The sequence below is a fragment of the Acomys minous genome, assembly GCF_964271855.1.
Source record: "Acomys minous genome assembly, chromosome: 11".
Taxonomy (NCBI): Eukaryota; Metazoa; Chordata; class Mammalia; order Rodentia; family Muridae; genus Acomys; species Acomys minous.
This window is the reverse complement of record NC_140492.1, coordinates 100,628,707-100,649,892: the sequence shown is the minus strand read 5'-3', so window position 1 is coordinate 100,649,892 and position 21,186 is coordinate 100,628,707. Positions and strand designations below refer to the sequence as shown.

The following is a 21,186-nucleotide window of genomic DNA, read 5'->3' as shown; positions in this document are numbered from 1 at the left end:
CACACACACACACACACACGCACACACTCAGCCACACACATGTATTCATAATACCATTAATATATAAAACATTATAAAACACAATTTATATTACATATTCTTATTTAACTTTTATTGCAACTCTATACAATAGGTATTCTTTTTTGTTTTAATTTTTATTTATTTGTTTATTTATTTTTTTGAGATAGGGTTTTATTATGTAGCTCTGACTATCCTGGAACTTACTACATAAACCAGACTGGCTTTGAACTCACAGAGATCCATCTGCCACTTCCCGGCTACAATAGGTATCCTTTTTTTAATTTTTAATTTTTTTTTTTTTTTACTTTTCACATGTGAAAATAAATGTATACACATGTGGTGGCTTCACTAAGGTCACCTAGCCAGGATCTGAATGGTGCCTATCTATAGCAAAAGCGAGCAACTTGTGGACCCACTGTGAGCTCTCAGCTACTGCTTCAGCACCATGCCTGCCTGCCTGCCTGCCTGCCTGCTGCCATGCACCCCACCATGACGGTCATGGACTCAACTGCTGGAACTGTGAGCTGCCTTGGTCATGGTGTTTTGTCACAGTACTAGAACAGTAAGACTTGAGTCTTTACCTTCCCACTTACTGGCTGTATTAGCCTGAGCCCCAACCTCATCCTTTTAGATGAGGCAGCACCCACCAATTGCTAAAGCTTAGCTGAGCAAGGTTTTTGTAAAGAGCGGCCCCTGGGAAAGCACAGCAGAAATGCAAACCAGTGCTGACAGAATGCCCTGCCTTGGGTCACAGATCCCTGGACTTTCAAGGAGGCCATTGATTAGTGTGAAACAAACAGAGTTTTGCATTTACCAATGGGAACACTGCATGCATTCTTTAGAATCAGTGGGAAAAGAGGCTCACAAGCATCTCCCATGCACCCCAGCCTTGAAGCCCACTTTTTGGAAGGTGTCTTCTCTAGAAATATTTCATGCACATTTAAGTGCATGGCTCATCCTCCCAAGGATGTGTATCCCATTTTATGTGTATTAAAGTATGTTATTTGAAGTATGTCATTTGCCGCATTAGGGAGTTTTCTACCACCTGTCTTAATATACCATCACATATGTTTCCCCAGCCAGCTGGACAGTGATGGTCCCAGAACTCATCACCTTTCAGAAGAGGGCTGGGAAGCAGCCCCAGGGAGCTTCAGTCATACCATAGTGTTGATGTTTGTTTCGGCGTTAGGGTCCATGATGTATGCTATAGCTACACACATACACACAAGAATCACACACTGCCCAGCAGTTAAAAGTCCTGGCGGCTCTTCCAGAGGACTGGAGTCAGGTGCCCAGCACCCACACCAGGCAGCTCCCAGCTGCTAGCAACTCCTGGTGCAGGAGGAGCCAACACCTTTGATATTATCCAAGTACCTCTCTACTCATGTAAACACGCATAGTCACATAATTAAAAATAAGTCTTTATAAAAACTACATACGCATATATTTTATAATGTCATTAATGCATTGAGATATAAGAACGCATTTATATATATGATATTCTTGTTAACTCTCATTGTAATACTGCAGGACAGGTATTATTCTGGTTTTTAATGCATGTGAAAATGAGCGTATGTGGATGTGGCAGTTTGACTGAGGCCGCATAGCCAGAATGTGAATGGTGCCTGCCTGTCTCCAAAGCAAGCAACTTTGCCTCCCAATGCTGTTATTTTGCCGTCTGCCATGGACACAGTTACTTAACTCCTAGTTCATTATCTCAACCCTCGTGATGATGGTGAAATGACTCAAGGGCTATTATGAGAATTAAATGAGAGATGCTTAACTACCACTGTCATGCCTGCAAACAAGAGATGCTCAGCACACATGTGCCCTACCCACAGTGCTTTTCCTGCTTCAGGGGAGAGGCAGATCCTGAGCTCTGAAGGTGTATTCAGGTTTGTACCTGAGAATATGGATGGCTGACGACAATGGCCATCGGACCAGGCGCCATCACTCCCACTCCTGAAAGGTCCCGCAAGCTTCAAACACGCAGCCCAGTATCTAAGAGCACTGACTCTTCCCGAGACCCCCTCAGTGGAAGTCCAGATGTAAATAACACCACTGCTCTTCAGGAGGACTCCAGGTGCGTCCCCTCCCATGGGTTAGAGAAGAGCACGAGGGTATCTGTGGAGCACTGACCCATACAATGCTCACCCCTCACCCACCTGCCCAGGCACAGTTCCTGCTCTATCTCCATGGCAACTTCTCTTAAGGTTCTTGAGCACAGTCTCTCAACCCTCAGTCTCTCCTGCTCTCTTGCCCTTCCCTAACAAACGGTGGCTGCATCAGTAAGTTCCTGACCATTTGACCATAAGGACAGAGAACTTGCAAATAGCAACACCATGTGCCCTCTACAGCTCACTCTCCCCACCCCCGCCAGATGCTGTACACTGCCCGGGTACATGAGGTATACACAGGGAACGGCTAAGGGACTGCAGTCTGGATAAGAACTCACCTCCAACTGAGTTTTGAGTGGAGGAGGAGAAGCAGCAGATCCGCTATGGATCTGGATCTTTCTCTAATGTTTGACACTAGGAAAACAGCCTTATTTTCATTCTTGTTCACTGATTCAAAAGAAGGCTCATGAAATCTATGAGAAACGGATTAGAAAGTCTTCCCGCTCACGAATGTAAGCATACTGAAACCTACCCTGAGCTTCTGGGATTTCGTATGGAACAAAACATCCTGGTAGTGCTGGGCGCACTCTGGGTCCACATCTCTGATATTAGCAGCGGGCAGCAGCAAGGTGTCTAAAGTCTTCAGAGGGTTCCCTTCGTCGATGGCTTCATTGATGTACCTGAGAGCTACCATGCCTGTGGGGAGAAGAGCAAGTTTTCTAATCACAGCACACGACACACTCTCATGCTGCATGCTACAAAGAGCTAAAAATAGTCATGGTGAGCCTGGAGGCCTGATATGAGGTCATGCACAGAATTGATTGCATTTCTCCATGTGCATAATGTGCAATGGATCCCAACCACTATTCCATTTCAGTAATGCGTATTTAGGGATGATTTAAGAAACACACCACCTGTGTACCAAGAGCTAGGAAACACCCCAGAAACAACTCAGTTGCAACCGAAACACAGAGCAAGGCATCTCACGGCTGTAGATGGAAGACGATGCTGGGACACAGAAATATTTCTCAAAGAGGCTGGGGAAACTGGGAGGAGTGGAGGGAGGGAAGGCTGTGGTTGGGATGTATCGTATGAGAGAAGAATGAATGAGAGAGAGAGAGAGAGAGAGAGAGAGAGAGAGAGAGAGAGAGAGAGAGAGAGAGAGATCCAGGGTAACTCTATAAAAAAAATCCTAGGGCCCTTTAACAAACAGAATGTGATTAAACCGACCCCCGAATGTACATAAAACATAAAACACAAGGAGCAAAAACCCCCAGTGCAATCCCCAATGAGGAAAATGCTGGAGGATTTCCCCCATCTCAGAACTCATTACAAAGCTACAGTGCCTAGTTCTGCAGAGTCCTGGCGTAAGGAAAGAGGAGGAGCAACAGGGCGTAAGGAAAGCAGAACAGAATGGAGGTCTAGAAGTAGATGCTTCCACTTATGGTCAATTGCTTTTTTTTTTTTTTGACAAAGGTGCCAAAGCAATTCAATGGGCAAAATTGTCTATAAAGACTGCTGCTATATGGCAAATGGTTGGGGTCAACCAGATGACCACATGTGTATGAACAAAGTTGGACGCATACATCAAATCCTGTACATACATGAACTTAAAATAGAATCTAGACCTAAATGTAAAGGCCAAAACTACAAGTTATAAAACGCCCAGAAGAAAGCAGAGGGATGTATCTTAGTGACTTCAAAAGCACAAAGAAAAAGAAAAAACGGTAAGTACATGGGATTTTTGCCAAAAATCAGACCTTCTGTGCTTGAAAGTTCTCAAAGAAAATGAAAGGGTAATTTAAAGAACGGGCAAACTATTTTGTTGAGAAATGTGGCTTTCCCAGGAAGAGATCAACAGAACATGAGCGTCCAGAAAACCATTTAGCAGCCTGTTATTAGGTCCACCTTCCACTTAGCACTTCTGTTAGCTGCAGGCCAACAGTGACAAGGCCACAAGTTAGACACAGACGTGGACCTTTGACGCATGCAGGGAGTGTAGCGGGCAAGGCCGGGACATTGCTCTTTCATAACTCCCATGAAAATGCTCAACTCTTTCAGACGATTACCATATTGTATAATTCTCATTTAGTCATAATAAGACATATAAAAAGGTTTGTTGTTTTATAATCATATACAGAACAAGACAGGAGCTATGAGAAGGAAGCATAGGTCTAAAGGTCAATAGAATACCCATGTGATGAAAGCAGAGCAGGAGAGCGACTAGCAAGAGAGAGGGAGGAGCAGTGTGTGTGTGTGTGTGTGTGTGTGTGTGTGTGTGTGTGGCGGGGGGGGGGGGGGAGGACAGGAGGGCGGGATGGTGTAAAGGGATCAAAAAGAGCCAAGCACAATAATAAAAATGTCATAATGCAACCCATTTCTTAGTTCATAAACCAACACCTAATTAAAATTCAGCTTTTTAAGCTACTCCTTTAACATATGATATTAAACACAATACTTCAGGAATTCTAGAAATAGGTGTCGAAGATGAGGGAGGTAATAAAGCATGAAGTGGAAGGAGGCTGGGGCTAGAAGGATGAAACAGGGCGGGGCATGGAGGAGCAGAGAGGAGAAGCAACAGGGCGGGGCATGGAGGAGCGGAGAGGAGGAGCAACAGGGCGGGGCATGGAGGAGCAGAGAGGAGAAGCAACAGGGCGGGGCATGGAGGAGCAGAGAGGAGGAGCAACAGGGCGGGGCATGGAGGAGCGGAGAGGAAGAGCAACAGGGCGGGGCATGGAGGAAAGAGAGAGAAGGAGCAACAGGGCGGGGCACGGAGGAGCGGAGAGGAAGAGCAACAGGGCGGGGCATGGAGGAGCGGAGAGGAAGAGCAACAGGGCGGGGCATGGAGGAGCGGAGAGGAGGAGCAACAGGGCGGGGCATGGAGGAGCGGAGAGGAGGAGCAACAGGGCGGGGCATGGAGGAGCGGAGAGGAGGAGCAACAACAAAACCATTATGTTTGAATAATGTTGTCAGAAGTCGGGCATGGTGGCACACGCCTTTAATCCCAGCACTTGGGAAGCAGAGGCAGGCGGATCGCTGTGAGTTCGAGGCCAGCCTGGTCTACAAAGCAAGTCCAGGACAGCCAAAGCTACACAGAGAAATCCTGTCTCGAAAAACCAACAAAAAACAAAAAACAAAAAACAAAAAAGAATAATGTCGTCGGGAAACCTAACACTTTACATGCTGACTCTCTTAAAATATTTTTAAATAACTCATTTTGACAGAAGCAAAAGTTCAGGTACATTAAATACTGAGTATTAAAACTCCCAATTGCTAGAAAAGGGGGTGGTGTTTGAAATGACCTCCCTGGTGATAAGCACACACCCTCCATGACAAGATGCTGATGGATTGTGGGAATGGCCGTAACACTCAAGAGACTTTAGTTACGGTTTCTGCTCACAAAAGGCCACTGTCTCTTTCAGTTATACAAGCACTTGATTTTTTTTTTCAGCAAAGCGGAGGCTGAGAATGGCATGTCTCTCCTTCAGTCCGTGTTAGGATAAGGTAAACAGTGCAGCTGTGGGCATTGGGTAGGCACCGTACACAGACAAAACAGACCTAGAGGAGTCTGAAAACAAAGATGGCATGGGATGATTTGTTTTGCCTACTGAAAGAAATCCTGCTAGTGGGTGGCATAACTCCACCCCAGAGAAGCAGGAAGCTCAGACTGTAAATGTGGGAGTCCAAAAAGAAGACAGTGGGACAGAGGGCCAGGGACCACTCTCTGTAGTGAAACACACACTCGTGGATGTGCATACGCACACGCAGCAGTGATTTCCAGCGCCTGCACCCCCAGGATGCTAAATATCTGTGCAAATCACTGCTTCCCTCTGGAGTAACATCTGGCAAGAGCTCCAAGCCCCTAAGCCAACACATTAGAAGAGCTATTCAAGGTGTCTGATCGCAGAGACTCTATGTGCCTCACGGACAGGAAATACAGAGGGGCACTGGGGAGCAGAGGCAGGAAGATCTTGAATTTGAAGCCAATTTGGACTATATAGTGAGACTTTGGTTATTAAAAAAATAAAAAGAAAAAAGGAAGGAAGGAAGGAAGAGGGTGGAGGTGGGAACAGGGAAGAGGGAAGGAGGGAACAGAAAGAAAGCCTGTGCTAGAAGGGAACCCAGTGATTTGATTGGTTCGCATTCATTACTGCTAACAACTCAATGCTAACAACTTAATGCTAACAACTCAATGGGTTGCTTTTATATGACAACTTGAGGTCTGAGTGTGGCGACTACAGGAGTCACCAGCTTCCATTTTCCGTACTGTTTGTGTGAGCAAAAAGGTAGGGAAGAAAGAAGCTTTGTGCACTTGAAACCTTTCCATCCCATGCCAGCTCATCATTTTAGAAATAGAACGGATTATCATGATGTTTGACCACGTGGCCAGGTTATATTCCATTTTTTTTTCATTCCTTAAACTATCTTACAAAAAGTATGTCAAGTTCAGGAAAAATGTGTAAATGAAAGGCCAAAATAAAGATGAAATCTTCTTTCAAACGTAACTATGGAAGCACTTTTTAGGTAAAAAAATTAGGACTTCCATTAACTGATTTTTCTACCTTTTCGTGTATTCTGTTTTATGCTTTGCACAAAACTATTACAACTGGATGCTCCCGCCAGGCACTGGTGGCGCATGCCTTTAATCTCAGCACTCCAGAGGCAGAGACAGGTGGATTGCTTTTAGTTCGAGGCCAGTCTGGTCTACAAAGTGAGTCCAGGACAGCCAAGACTACACAGAGAAACCCTGTCTTGAAAAACAAAACAAAACAAAACAACAGCAACAACAACAAAAAAACCCAACCAACCAACCAACCAACCAACGAACCAACCGTATATGCCCATGAGCCATGAGCAAACTCTTACAAATCTCATCTAGAAAATATGAAGCCAGCACACATTGCTTTTCCACTTTGTCAAAGAAGGAAAATGCTCCATACTCACGGTCATTTTCTTCTTGAACCTGGATATTAATCATATCAATACAATTCTGAATTTCGTTCCAGCTTAAGGTGTCCTGCCCCTGGGATAAGGCTTCTTGTTTTAGGGAGAGTAACGCATCTGCATAACTGGAAGACAAAACAGCAATGCCACAGTCATGTTCAGCATCTGAAGTTTTACCCAGAGGCCAAAGAGAGATGCTGTGAGCAGCCTGGCAGAAGTGGAGATTCTTCTGAAGAGACACTTTGTGTCTCTCAGTCTGGCTGTCAAGACTGTTCAAACAATTGGCTTCCAAGAAAAGGAAAAGCTACCTGCCAGAAGGGGAGCTTGTCTCCTGGGAAGAGATTTCACACAGTTCTACCAACTTGGCAGACCACGTTACAGGATAAGACTCAAGCCAGACAGGGACGGGGCAGTGGTGGGCGGGACCACACCTTGCCTGGGACTGATTAGACAACGTGCATATACCTGGCCCCCTATTTAAACTTGGATCTCACTTCAAGACCCCTGAGATGGATGTGGGGCATTTCTGGATCACCTCATGGCCACATTAAAATAAGCCTTCCTTTCTGCTCTCCACTTTTTATTTGGATCTTTTAATAGGCTTATTGAGGGCAGGTGGTCAGGTGACTCGGGGAACAGGCTGTGTCCCTCACAGTTCAGTAACAATGTCCTAAGGTTACTCAAAGAGTAGGCAGGCAAGTAAAATTGTCCTGTTCAGCTTTTCAAGCACATACTAAGCTTTTATAGTGTTGATACTTTTCTTCTTTAAATTTTATTTTGTTTTAAAATTATGCATGTGTGGATACGTGCCCATGCCCATGGAGGCCACAGGCATTGGATTCCCCTGGAACTGGCACAGCAGGTAGTTGTGAGCTGCCTAACGTGGGTGCTGAGAACTGAACTTGGGTCCTAATGCTAAGCCATCTCCCCAGCTCCCACTGTCCCCAGCTCCACTGTCCCCAGCTCCCACTGTCCCCAGCTCCACTGTCCCCAGCTCCACTGTCCCCAGCTCCCACTGTCCCCAGCTCCACTGTCCCCAGCTCCAAGAATGGAGTTGTGTGAGGAGACTTCCGAGTGCATTGTGAAAAAACTCTTAAGAAACCAACACCGAGGTCTTACGACCTAGGTTTCTTCAAAAGGCCAGATTTGTTCTTGGAATGTGCTCCTTCCAGGTGTAGCAGACAGGAGTGAGCTTGCTTTAGATTCTTCATTAGGCTGGCTATTCTTATTTGTTTATGGGCCTCCATGGCAAAGCATGGCTTTGCCACATGCAGCCTGTCCTTGTGATTGTATATGCTTGAACTCATGACAACTTTACTCAGGTGACCTCTCGTAACCCTCAGAGTATAAACTGTCTGATGCTCTGAATAAAGTTGGCTGTTGCATGAGACTTCAGTCTGCCTCATGTTTAGGCTCCATTCTCCCAGGTTCCATTACCTATAGAGTGACGAACACCACATTTCTGGTGTTTTTTTTTTTTTTTCCCTTAAAAGTATCTTTTTTTTTAACGCTTATGAAATGTTCAATTTAACTGAAGTTCCTCACAACCCAGTCTCATACCCAATCCAAGCAGAATGAAGTCTTTAACTATATGGAGTGGCTTTCCTTTTCTCTCCCTTCCAAAATGCTTGAATTGAATGTGAATCCTTCAGTATACTGGGTAATCCAACCCCTGAGTTACAACCCGAGACCTCTTTCGTCTTTATGTTGAGACAGGGTTGCCTTGTCTGGCTTCAAATGTGGTCTGTAAGCCTAGGTAGGCCTGGGACTTTTAGCATTCTTTCCAGAAGCTTCTGTGTAGCTGAGATTAGCAGCATTGCCACCACATCTCATGTGCTCACCACAAGCTCAAGTTCCATGAAAACACACTTCCAAAGCTTTGCCAGGCAACTTAGATCTTCATGGTGTGCTTTCTTGCCAACACAGCGCAGGGATTGAACTAGAACAGTCTAGGTTCACCTGTCGGCTATCCATTTCTCCAAGGACCCCTTGGTCCTTGGAAATCTTTTGCTCAAAATCTTTTTCTTCTGTGTCCTCTGCCTGCCAGGCACTGAGACCTCATTTCTGACCTCTGACTCAGCTCTCTGGGTGCAACTTCCTGTTGATTCTGGCCAATTAGTCTTATTTTTTTTTTAAACTGAGGGAAATTTTACCCACCTTGATATAGTCCCATGAAAATTATATTTTTTCTTAAGAGTCAAGTTTATCATTGAAAAATAGACAGCCAATGTAAACTAGATGGCCAAAAGTAAAGAAACCTAAGAAGTTTGTGGTGTTTTATCTTTTTTATTTTCTATTTTTTTTTAAGCCAGGGAAAATAAAAAAATAATCCTTTAGGTTCCTGTTTCACTTGAAGCTTTTGGCTGTAGCCCTTGACACATGCTAGCAGAGGATGCTAAAAAGAGTACTGCAATGAGCCTAAACCCGTCTCCCTGGGAGTGACAAATTTCCTCAAAGTTCTTCATGCTTGAAGAACACACGGAGGGGTTTTCTATGGAATGTAGCTGAAGGGGAAAAAAAAAATTCTCCAGAAAAGGAAAAGGCGATGACAAATGATGGCCTCCAACCGAGGCCGACCAAACGTAGGCCTGGAGCTGCTTCAAGATTATACTTGAGATTTTTGCTTTACCAAGAGTCATAAAGAAATCACTTTACTAATAATAGAGCTTAAGTAGCGCAGAGACACCAACAGCGGGGAGAGATGGTGATTTGTGCTGGTGAGCTTTCCTCACAGATGGAGCCCACTGTTTAAGAAAGCACAGGGTCTTTCTGGGCTCTGTAGTAGTCTTCAAGGGTGGGCACAGACAACACCCATGATCTCCTGAGGAACGCACACCAGTCCAGTGAACCAAAGGGAGGAGTTTAGGAAGAAGTCAATGGAACGCCACGGGTCCCTCCAACGAGAACCAATCTTTAGGATGAAGGCGCCAGCTGCTACAGTGGAATTAGGAACGGCGAGCGGTAGCCTCTGCCTCCACAAGCATTCAGCCCGGGAAAAAGACAGAGATTCAAAGAGGTCTCAACGGAGAGCATTTCAAAAGGCCAGAAAGTAGAGATCAGCAGGGGCCAAAGGAACAGTGGAGGGGACTAATAGGTGGTGTGCCTTCCCTGGACAAGTACTGACCTAAGCAGAGTCCTCGGAATAGTTCTGTGGATGTGTGTGTGTGTGTGTGTGTGTGTGGGCGGGGGCGGGGGGGGGCGAGGGGGGATGCTTTGTTGCTTTATGTTTATTTTTGCTTTTCCAGGTGGAGAAGAAAAGATGCGGTTAGAGGCCAAGCAGATCATTTTGGCTTCTCTAGCTCCCAGAAGAGGCAACCGGGCTGAGGTGAGAAGCTCACACTAAATAACAAGAGCATCCTCTCCAGTAGACAGTGTGCTTACACTGCGCTCCGTGAAGGTACCAACTTCTGGATGGGGAGAGCATGTCCAGAGACAGAGGGGCCTGCAGGTCCAGTGTGGCTGGAGCCAGCCTGGCTGAAGTATCCAGTGCCCACGGAAGTGCAAAACCATGCTGCCACTCAACTCTACGTACCAAAATAAGTCTGTTCTTTGTTATTCTGTTTTCATGTTGAAACAGAACCTCATGTAACCCCAGGCTGGCCTCAGACTTTATATATATATATATATTGTGTCCTAATGTTGGAATCACAGGCATGTGGCTCTACGCCAGGCTAACCTCTTTTTAAGTTATTATTACAGCATGGACTTGGCTCGTGCAGGCCACGTGGCTCTACAACGGAGCGAGCCCGTTTCCTTAAGTGGTATTTGTGTGTGTTGGGGGAGGGGGGCAAGTTGGATCAACTGAATGGATAACTGGAGTGGAAGGAGAGGTAATATCAGTTAGAGGGCAGCGGCCTGGTGTGTTTGGCAGTGACCTTGCCAAGAGTCACCGTTAGACTTTAATCTTCACCATCAACAGGGCTCAGAGTTTGGTTAGAGCAGAATTTACTGCTGACTGGACGAGGAGAGGAAAGACTTGGGAACTTCACTGTGGATCTTATTGCAGAGAGAGAGAGAGAGAGACAGACAGACAGACAGACAGACAGACAGACAGACACCGGCTAGGTGAAGGTGGCCCTGGAGAGGAAGCGCTTTGTCGAGAGCTATGTGCAGAGATCGGCTGGGCTGCTCAGTGGACGGGGATATGAGTGTGTACTTGACAGCATGAGGGATCTGGCCAAGGGCAGAAGAAAACTTGAGATCAGACGTGCCATTTCTAAGCTTGAAGCAGAATATGATGCCATTAACAGGGTCAGCACAGGGAGGAGTAAATTTCCCGGGAAATAAGCTCTGGGGAGTATTTAATTCAAATAGAAGAGGAAGGTGTGTATCTTCAGGAAAACTACGAAGGCAACTCTACCCGTCCTCCACTTCTTTTTGGTCATTCCGTACACAGGCATGTGACCCAACACCATTTACCCAAATCTAAGAACCCTCTTTCTTTCTGTTCCTTTGCAACTGTGCTCAGTGCAGAATTAGCCAACTTAGGATCATCCGTTAAACTTTTGTCAAGGTCTGGGTAGACATCGCCCCCTGGTGGTCACGGCAGTTCAGGATTCACTCATTTCTTTGTCTTTGTCCTGTCTGATTTCTAGTTTGGGGGTTGAGTGTTCTGTATGTGTGAGGCCTGGGTTCAGCACCCAGTAGCAAAAAAGAAAAGAAAAAAAAATCTCTGATTTGGTTTTTAATTCCAGCACTTAGTTCTCGCTCTAGATCCACTGCAGTGCTACGCATGACTTGGCAGTGGAAACGAAAAATCTCCAACTGACCCACCGTGTCCACAGGGCTCTTTTGGTTCAACAATCAGAGGAGGGAGTTTGGGCTCCACTTCTGATTCGTAACGCCAGAAGTTTCCATATCAGTGGATGGAGAGCTACTTCTAACTCTCCTTTAAAAAGCCTGGAGGAAGGTATTAATTTTAACAGCTCCTAGTAAGCAGTCTTTGCTTAGGATAGAGTCTGCCATTAATACAAAATGATAATTTTGGCCCCAGCAAAGGAGGCCTATAAAGAAGGCCTCTTACGGTAGAGCAGACAGCCCTTGAGAAAATGCAAGCAGAGTACGTGGGCTTTTCCACTAAGCGAGCCCCTAACTTGGGGAATCTGCCAAATAACCTGCCCCCAACCCCACGCGCCCACCACAAAGAAAGGTCTGGAAAGCACTCCTTACCGGTCCACGCATGCTCCGTCCAGATTGTTGAACCCTATGGTGGGGCTCCTGAGTTGGTTCTGCACAGACACGAGGTCGTTGCTGTCCAAGGCCTGGTTTAGCAAAGCAACGGCGGACAACATCTCCACAGCAATCAGGAGCTCCTCATGGGCCAAGTAGCTCTGTTGGTGCAAACACACGACAGAGTGAGCTCCCGGGATCACACTCTGCACTGTACATATGTGCTTTGGACACGGGAGGTGTACGACAGTGAGCGTGCTCACCTGCTCTTCACTGGCTTTCAGGAAAGCCAGGTAAATGGCTCCTAGGTTCCCTTAGATTACTGTTTTGGGGGCTGTTGTCACGTATACCCTACAGTTACAATGTCACAAATGTCTATATCCCATGGCTGGTCTCTATTCCCAACGGAGCTGGCTGCCTACCAGGCTCTATCTAACCTGGTAATTAAGCAACAGGTTAGACAAAACTGGCTGAGAGGTCCAGGTAGGAGCTCAGCACAGTTAATGACTGGAAACTGGGCCCAGGAAAGATGAGTTTTATCTAAATGTCATAAGCCTAGAAAAGCTAATATGATCTTTAAGCCAAGGAAGTTTATTCTAACCCCAAAAGGCTAAATTTGATTTTATAAGTTGGGTAGAAACTTTGAGATGTACTATAAAGTCTAGATATTTAATGTCATATTTAAGGTAAAGCTTTTTTTCTTTTCTTTGTTTCTTTCTTTTTTTGTAAAGCAAGGAAGATACATATGAATCTATTTGGATTACTTATAAACGTGCTAGCATTCAGAGCACTTTTTCCTTTCAGTACTTTCTTCCACTTGACCATTTTATATTATTTTAATCAATTTTAAAAAAAGGATAGAAAAAAAAGGATAGTTCTTTTATTACATTGAAGGGAGGAGACTGGAAAAGAGTTACTTTAAAAAGTGGACATATGCCGGGTGGTGGCGGCGCACGCCTTTAATCCCAGCACTCGGAAGGTAGAGGCAGGTGGATCTCTGTGAGTTCGAGGCTAGCCTGGTCTACAAAGGGAGTCCAGGACAGCCAAGGCTACATAGAGAAACCCTGTCTTGAAAAACCAAACCAAACCAAAACCCAAAATCAAAAACAAAAAAACCAAACCAAATCAAAATGAAACAAAAAGTGGATATACATCCTTGCATTTAGAATATTATGTATGCAAAATATGCTCATATTAACATGCATATTATAGCTTTCTGGATTGCCACAGAAAATTTTACGATAAACTGATTTCAGCACGATATAGCGCCATTTTGTTTTCTATAGCAAACAGAGAACTGTGGTGACCAATGGGAGCATTTTATCTAAATGACACATATTAACTATAAATTTACCACACGAAGAAGGTGTAAGACTGACTACAATATCACAGCAGCCCAATGGGACTGCTGTTTAAGCATTTCCTCTTCCAACGCCCTACTCACAAATATCAAATAGGGGGTGACAAAAGGGAAAGGAAAAGGAAGACAAGAGAGGACACGGCTGCTACGTGGATGGCTCTGATCCACAGCGGAGCTAGACTGTGCCTGGAGTATCTGAGCTTCAAATCTAGGGGAAGTGAGAGAGGACAAAAAGGTCCTAAGTATAATGTAAAAAAAAAAAAAGTTTTTCTCTTACAACAGAATACTTACTTCTATGCAGAAAACGTGTATGAATGAGAAGGAGGTCTTGATAAGTAAGAATAAATCAACAAATCCTATAACCCAGGGACTGGAGAGGCGGCTCGGCAGCTAAGCACTCCGGCAGCTCTTCCAGAGGGCCTGAGTTCAGTTCTCAGAACTTCCTGGAAGCTCTTAACTGTGACTCCAGCTCCAGGCTACCTGACCCCTTAGGCCTCCATGGGCAGGCACACACTAGGTCCTTTAAAAAAGGGTCCCACATGGCTGGGGAGATGGCTCAGCGGTTATGAACACTGGTTGTTCTAGCAGAGAACCAGAGACCCCAAGTTCGATTCCCAGCGTCCACACGGCTCCTTATAAGTATCTGTAACCCTGGTTTTAGTAGATGCAATCTCTCAGAAATCTGGGCAAAATACTAATGTACAGAAAAGGAACAGGAAAAAAAAGGGAGGGGGGTCTTACAACCCAAACTTTTTAGGCTATATTCGTTTGTTTTTAATCCACACCAATTTACAGAGGTGCTATTAATTTTTTTTAAAAAATTACATGCTATACACCATAATCCAATACATCTCAGCCTCTGGGGTTTGCTTTGCTTCAATTAACGTGGATCTTTTCTTATGATCATTGTTCATCAAGTTAACTTATCTCCATGTATTTATTCATATGTGTGTGTGTGTGCCTGTGAGTGCACGTATGCAGATGTCAACTTGGGAGAGTCAGTTTTCCCCTTCCACCGTGTGGGACCCAGAGATGAAACTTAGGTCTTCCGGCTCAGTGGCAACTACCTTGTACCCACGCGGCATCTCACAGGGCCTTCTTATTCTGTCTGCTGCTCCTTTTGCTGGTTGTACAGTATTCCTAGCTCAGGACAAACGCCACAAATGAAGTAATCTTCTATTGATATCTATCAACATGCAGTTAGAAACACCCCTGTGGCTAAGCTTCCTGATGCACATTCATCAGGCTCAGTCTCCATAATGGCAGTGGCAGGCTCATGAGCTTTTGAGACGCGTTGGTCTCCGTGAAGCCTGTACAATTTCAAATACCAGCTTCCCCCAAATCAAGTGCCAGCTGCTCCCTATTTATACCTACCCCCAGGCAAGTCTTTGAGTAACTGCCAATCTAATTTTACACACACACACACACACACACACACACACACACACACACACACAGAGAGAGAGAGAGAGAGAGAGAGAGAGAGAGAGAGAGAGAGAGAGAGAGAGAGCTTCAAGACAGGGTTTCTCTGTAGCCCTGGCTGTCTTGTAACTCACTCTATAAACCAGGCTGGCCTCAAACTCACAGAGATTCACCAGCCTCTGCTCCTAAGTACTGGGATTAAAGGTGTGTGCCGCCATCACCTGGCTCTGGTTCTGATATTTATGATCCATGCAATATTTTTCTATAGTTCATTAAAATGTTAATTAAAAAATGTTTATTAAATCTGGGCCCAGTGGGACACTCTTTTACTCAGTACCTGGGTAGCAGAGGCAGGAAGATTTTTGCAAGTTCAAGGCCAACTTAGTCTACTAGTTAGTTCCAGGGCCAGTCAAGATGACATGGTGACACCCTGCCTCAAAACCACCACTACCATCACCACAAAAGAATTAGAAATTTTACTACTACTTCTTCTTCTTTTTTTTCTTTTTTTCTTTTTGTTTTTTTTGAGACATGGTTTCTCTGTGTAGCCTTGGCTGTCCCGGACTTGCTTTGTAGACCAAGCTGGCCTTGAACTCACAGTCATCTGCCTGCCTCTGCCTCCTGAGTGCTGGGATTAAAGGCATGTGCCACCACTGCCCAGCTGAAATTTTACTTCTTTATCTTATGTATCTGGGTGTTCGGCTTGGATGTATGTTTGTGCACCACAGGCATGCCTGGTGCCAGAGGAGGCCGGAAGAGGGAGTCGGATACCCTAGGCTGGAGTTACAGATGGCTGTGAACCACCATGCGGGTGCTGGGAATTAAACAAGGTTCTCTGGAAGAGCAGCCTGTGCTCTCAACTGCTGAGCCACCTCTCCAGTCCAGAACTTTGAGTTTTAAAATTTGCCTTTATATTTAACTTTTAATTTATTTTTATTTTTCAGGGAGTGATGGTGGGGACTGAACATGGCTTCGTGCAAGCCAGGCAAACATCTAACCTAGGGGAAATTATTCTGAGAGAGATGTGCTGTGAATCAATACTTCCTGATCATCCGCTAAACACTTCAAAGGACTCCATATTAAATAACCCCTCATATCTGCAAATCTCTATGTGAAATTCTTGGGCTCGCTTTTCACTTAGCTCTTCTCTGCTGTTCACAGACTATTATATAACATATGAAAATGATTGTTTAATACTTTTAGCATATTAAGGATCATACATTTACAAAAAAAAAAATCAAAGCTACGTCGCTAGTGTTCTTGGTTGCAGATTTCTAGAAATGCTGATTTAAAGGACATGTCAATATTAAAACTATCCAACATCCTATTTATTCTTAATTACATATGTGCGTGTTGTATCTTTGTATGGTTATGTATGTGCATATGTGACTACAACTGCCCTTCCCTTGGAGGCCAGAGGCATTGGGTCTCCTGGAAGCTACAATTCTCTTTCCCCTGACTTCCCCTTCTCCCCACAGCTGGGACTCGGTATACACGTGCTCCCAGCTGTGCCTCACCGAGGTGTTCTGTTTCTGGAGATTGCAGAGTTCGTTCTGGTACATGGCAGCGGCGAAGGGATAGACGGCTGGCAGCTGGGCTTCTGGTTTCTTCAGCGCAAGCAGTGTGTTCTCAGGGTCACCTTCCCGGAGGACAGCATTGATATGGTCCACGGCAGCCATCCCTGGGGGTAGGGGGTGCATACTAAGTGAGAATGTATCTGTCCCTCTGCTGGCCCACCCGCCCCAGCCAGCCAGCTCTCCTTCCCAAGGTCCCAGTGGAAGCAGTCACTTTCCACAGAGTCTGAGAAGCTGCAGGCGGAGCTTTGTGAAATCAGTTCACTGACTTGAGTCAAATGCCCGAGGCTAGTTCCAACGAGAACCACAGCACCTTGGGTTTGGGATCCTTCCTGCTAGTGCGACGTCCCCATCAAAGCTTTTCTTTTGTGTGTGTATGATGCATGCGTGTGTGTGTGTGTGTGTGTGTGTGTGTGTGTGCCAGCGTATGGGCACAATGAGGAACTCAGACGACAACCTCAGATGTCAGTCTGCACTTCCCCACCGCACACGAGACAGGGCCACTTATTCCCAGCTAGCTGGCCCAGGGGCTTCTGGGGATTTGCCTGTCTTTCTGCCTCTTACCACAGGAGCAGTGGGGGTTGTAGATGTGTGCTACCGCATCCGGCTTTCACTCATGGGCTCTGAGGATTTGAACTCACGTCTTCAATTTCACACTTGCATGGAAAGTACTTTACCCACTGGGCCATCTCTTTGCCTGCCCCTCCCCCGCAAAACAACAACAACAACAACAACAACAAACAACAACAACCCTTTTCTTTCAGGAATGGCTCTCTTCCCAAGTCACCATGTCTTGAGGACTCCCCATCTTGTAGGTCTCCTTTGTAGGTAAAGCTGGAACATTGTCATTCCCTGTGGCTCAGCACTGCCTCACTAAGGAAATCTTGAAGGTACACAGAGACCAGGAACAAGCCTTGCCCTGACGCTGTATCCCCTCCAGTGGATCCGCACATGGTAAGCCCACAGCAGAATTTGGTACCTTGCTGCTCCACTATCTGAAACAACCTTAAGTGCCTAATATTTCCATCAGTTGTAACATTCAGGTTACCAGAGCTTGGGTGGCCGAGGGAAGGGTGCTTGGAACAATGGAGTCAGTAGAGTTTTCAGAACATGGAAGCTCAATTGCTGACCCAAAAAGGGGACTGAAAGATGAGCTGTCCCCAGGCAAGAGAAAACCAGAGAGAGCCTGCAAGATTTGACTTCTGAGGAAGGCAATGGGTACCAGGAATAACGGACATACATTAGTCTATCTGCCCAATGGCATGGCCTGACTGTGGCTGAAATTATTCTAACCCCCTTAGACAGGACAACAATTTATCTCCCAAGGGGCTTCCCCCGCTACTTTCTATTGAGACTAATGGAACCCGTTAGGTCACCTTCCCTCTGCCCCCCACACAAAAAAAGTCCACTTAGCATAAAGCATCCACAGAGCCCAAACATTTCTGTTTATTCCTAGAGCTCACTTGACAAAGGAAAGAATTCAAAAAAGGAAGGCTGCCGATTGTGATATGTTCTGTTTTGTTAGCATTCTGAAGCCCCCAGGCTGCATCTATCTGTGATTACCCAAGGTTACACTGGCCAGATTATTCTTTACCTCTGAGAGCTTTTAATATGCAAGTTTGTATGTCTGGATAGTAAATAATTTTATAAACATATTCCCAAAAGTCATGTCTTTACAGTACTCTTCAAACTATTTTCCCTTGGGGCTGGAGAGATGGCTCAATTCTTGTGCCAAAAAAAATACACATTTTTCAGGAGAAGGGATGAAAATTTCCGAAGAACTAAGCCACTAAACACAACAGTATCCTCACCCATTTCATCAAAACCACCCATTGCCTGCCTGATATTTTAAAACAGAAAGGAAAACATAGCCAGTTTAGTTAAGTCTGTGGTCAGGAAATCAGGTCATTTGGTATCAAGTATTTACTTATAGGGAATCTTATTAAACACACACAAAAAGAAGGCTGTCTTAGTTAAAAAGCATTTCAAAGGCTACAGGACCAGTTCCTCTGGAAGCTTATGGAGCTCAGATGTCTCACTGGCAATATTAATTTCTTTCTGTAATTCATTTCTGCCCGGGGTTAATGAAAATCTCAACCTTCGCAAAAAAAAAAAAAAAAAAAAGCAGAAAGAAAACCCTGAAACTGGGCTTCATGAGTCATCACCCACATGTCTGAGGCTTCACAGTAGCAAATGAACATGAACCCCACCTCAAACTGTAAGGTATCAACATAAATACACCTCCAAACTGTAAGGTATCGACACGAACACACCAGCAGTGAGCTCTCTCATGTTTCAATGTGTGAACTAAATTCTCGAGCTCAGATGTTCTGCCAGACACTGGCGTGAATTAAAATCTGCATTGGCATCCACGATCCCTATGGGACTAGTGTCTCCAACAAGTTAGGGGCAGACTGTTCAGCCTGCCTGCAGGTGTGGTGTGTTTGGGGGAAAATATGGGCTATGCATATAATCGAGGGAGAATTAAAATCAAATAGAATTCCTTACTTCCTCTTCTGATGTTGAAGTAAAGATAAATTTTACTAGAGGGAGGGAAAGTCTAATAATGATTGATAGATCTAAATTCACAATGGCTCATTTTTTTTTTAAAGGTCCTACTTTCTGTGTCTTTTTTTTTCATTCATCACTATTTATTTATTTTTTTTCCTTTTTTAAATTAATTTATTCTTGTTACATCTCAATGGTTATCCCATCCCTTGTATCCTCCCATTCTTCCCTCCCTCCCATTTTCCCCTTATTCCCCTCCCCTCAATGGCTCATTTTTAACTACCTCCATTTTCTGTTGTTGTTGTGTTTTATGTTTATTTGTTTGTTTTTGTTTTCTTTAACAGTCTGTTCTAGATAACTTTAAGTGTCAATTTGAAACAGCCTGGAGTAACCTGAGAAGGGACAGTCAATTGAGGGGATGCCCAGATCCGACTGGACGGTGAGCATGTCAATATGTCTACAGGGGACTGACTGTCTTGATTGTTCTTGGTATGGGAGGGCCCAGCCCACACTGTAGGGGGCGCCCTTCCTTGGGCAGGTGGTCCCGTATGAGAAAGCCAGCTAAGCTTTCCTAGGACAAGCCTGCAACTGAGCTGGCAAGCAGAACATCTCCATGGCTCTCCTCCTAGTTCTTGCTTGTACTGGCTGGTCTTACGCCATCTTGACGCACAAACTAGAGTTATCTGAAAAGAGGGAGCCTCGACTGAGAAAAAGGCTCCATAAGATCCAGCTGGTAAGGTATTTTCTTAATTAGTGATTTAGGGGGGGAGGGCCCAGCCCATTGTGGGGGGTCCTATCCCTAGGCTGGTGGTCCTGGGTTCTATAAGAAAGCAGGCTGAGAAAACCATGGGAACAAGCCAGCAGGCAGCACCCCTCCGTGACCTCTGCGTCACCTCCTGCCTTCAGGTTCCTGTCCTGCTTGAGTTCCTGTCCTGACTTACTTCAGTGATGAACTATAATATGGAAGTATAAGTTAAATAAACCCTTGACGCCCCAACTTGCTTTTTGGTCGTGGTGTTCCGTCGCAGCCATAGAAACCCTGACACACTGCTGGATTCCTGTTTTGACTCCCCTCGGCAATGGACGGTGGCCTATCAGGGTCAAATGAATCCTTTCCTTCCCTAAGTTGCATTAGGTCAAACTGTTTTCATCACAGAACAGAAAGGAAATTAGAGCACAGTCACACAACTGAATAGGGTGTGGCGAGGAAGTGAACTAACTATGCAACGCCACATAGGCTCAGGAGCGTAGACCCAGACTTGCATTCATGTAACTTCGTTTTGCCTGCCAGGTGCAGTAAAACTATATAAGCCGGAGAGAGAACGCACACACAAGAGGTGAGGGGGAGGGGACAGATGACAAAACTATAAACTACAGCCTGCGAACGAATAAAAAGCATAAGTGCCAGTAATATCATATCTTGAAATTTTCAGTGGGACACCATCACAATCAAGAGCACTATTTTCATCATTAAATTGTAATCTTTTGCTAAATAACAGTATCGGTCCTACACGGGACAGATCCAAACTGATGCACACCACAGCAGTGGGGATACGGGGAAGCAGGACAGAGCCAGTTTCTAGACACTTGGATATGTTGTGTGCAGACCAGCAGCAGTATCAGCGAAGAAGACTCATCCGGAAACTGTCGGATGTTGTATCGCAACGACAAGCGGCGTTGACAGGTTTCTCACGGCGTAAGGCAGTTTTGCAAATTATGAGTGGAGAGTTTTGCAGATTCTGGCAAAGAAAGCCTACGCCTTACAGAAGCATCCATTTCCGACACCCGCTCCGTCACTTACTATTGACCGCATTGATGTTGCTCTGGATTTCTGCCTGTGTCAGCAGCTCCTCATAGGCATCTCTCTCTTCCTCCGAAATACAGCTGTTCTGCAAAACAAAATCTTCACTGATCCCCGAGCTTCAGTTCCATGTTTTACAAAGCATAAAACTCAAATGATAAAGGGAGCTTGCTCCTTTTCACTTGCTATGAACACGGATACCTGCTCAGAGCAGGGCTCTATGGGGAGGTACAACCAGGAAGAAGGACGGAGTCCAACAGCAGGCCTTGC

General features: G+C 45.2%; 1 protein-coding gene across 4 annotated transcripts in view; it reads right to left on the bottom strand.

The window, feature by feature from the left end:
- The window catches only part of IQGAP2 (IQ motif containing GTPase activating protein 2), a 272,620-nt gene that overhangs the window by 84,691 nt on the left and 166,743 nt on the right, over positions 1-21,186 (bottom strand). For 3 of the 4 annotated variants that reach the window (XM_084802701.1, XM_084802702.1, XM_084802703.1), the window contains 5 exons: positions 20,917-21,004; positions 16,551-16,714; positions 12,252-12,412; positions 7,083-7,207; positions 2,671-2,834 (listed from right to left, as the gene is read on the bottom strand). In XM_084802701.1, the coding sequence (XP_084658827.1) occupies positions 2,671-2,834; positions 7,083-7,207; positions 12,252-12,412; positions 16,551-16,714; positions 20,917-21,004 (702 nt within the window). Of the gene's footprint in view, positions 1-2,670; positions 2,835-7,082; positions 7,208-12,251; positions 12,413-16,550; positions 16,715-20,117; positions 20,263-20,916; positions 21,005-21,186 lie in introns of those variants that run through there. The other variant, XM_084802704.1, reaches the window with a different exon arrangement.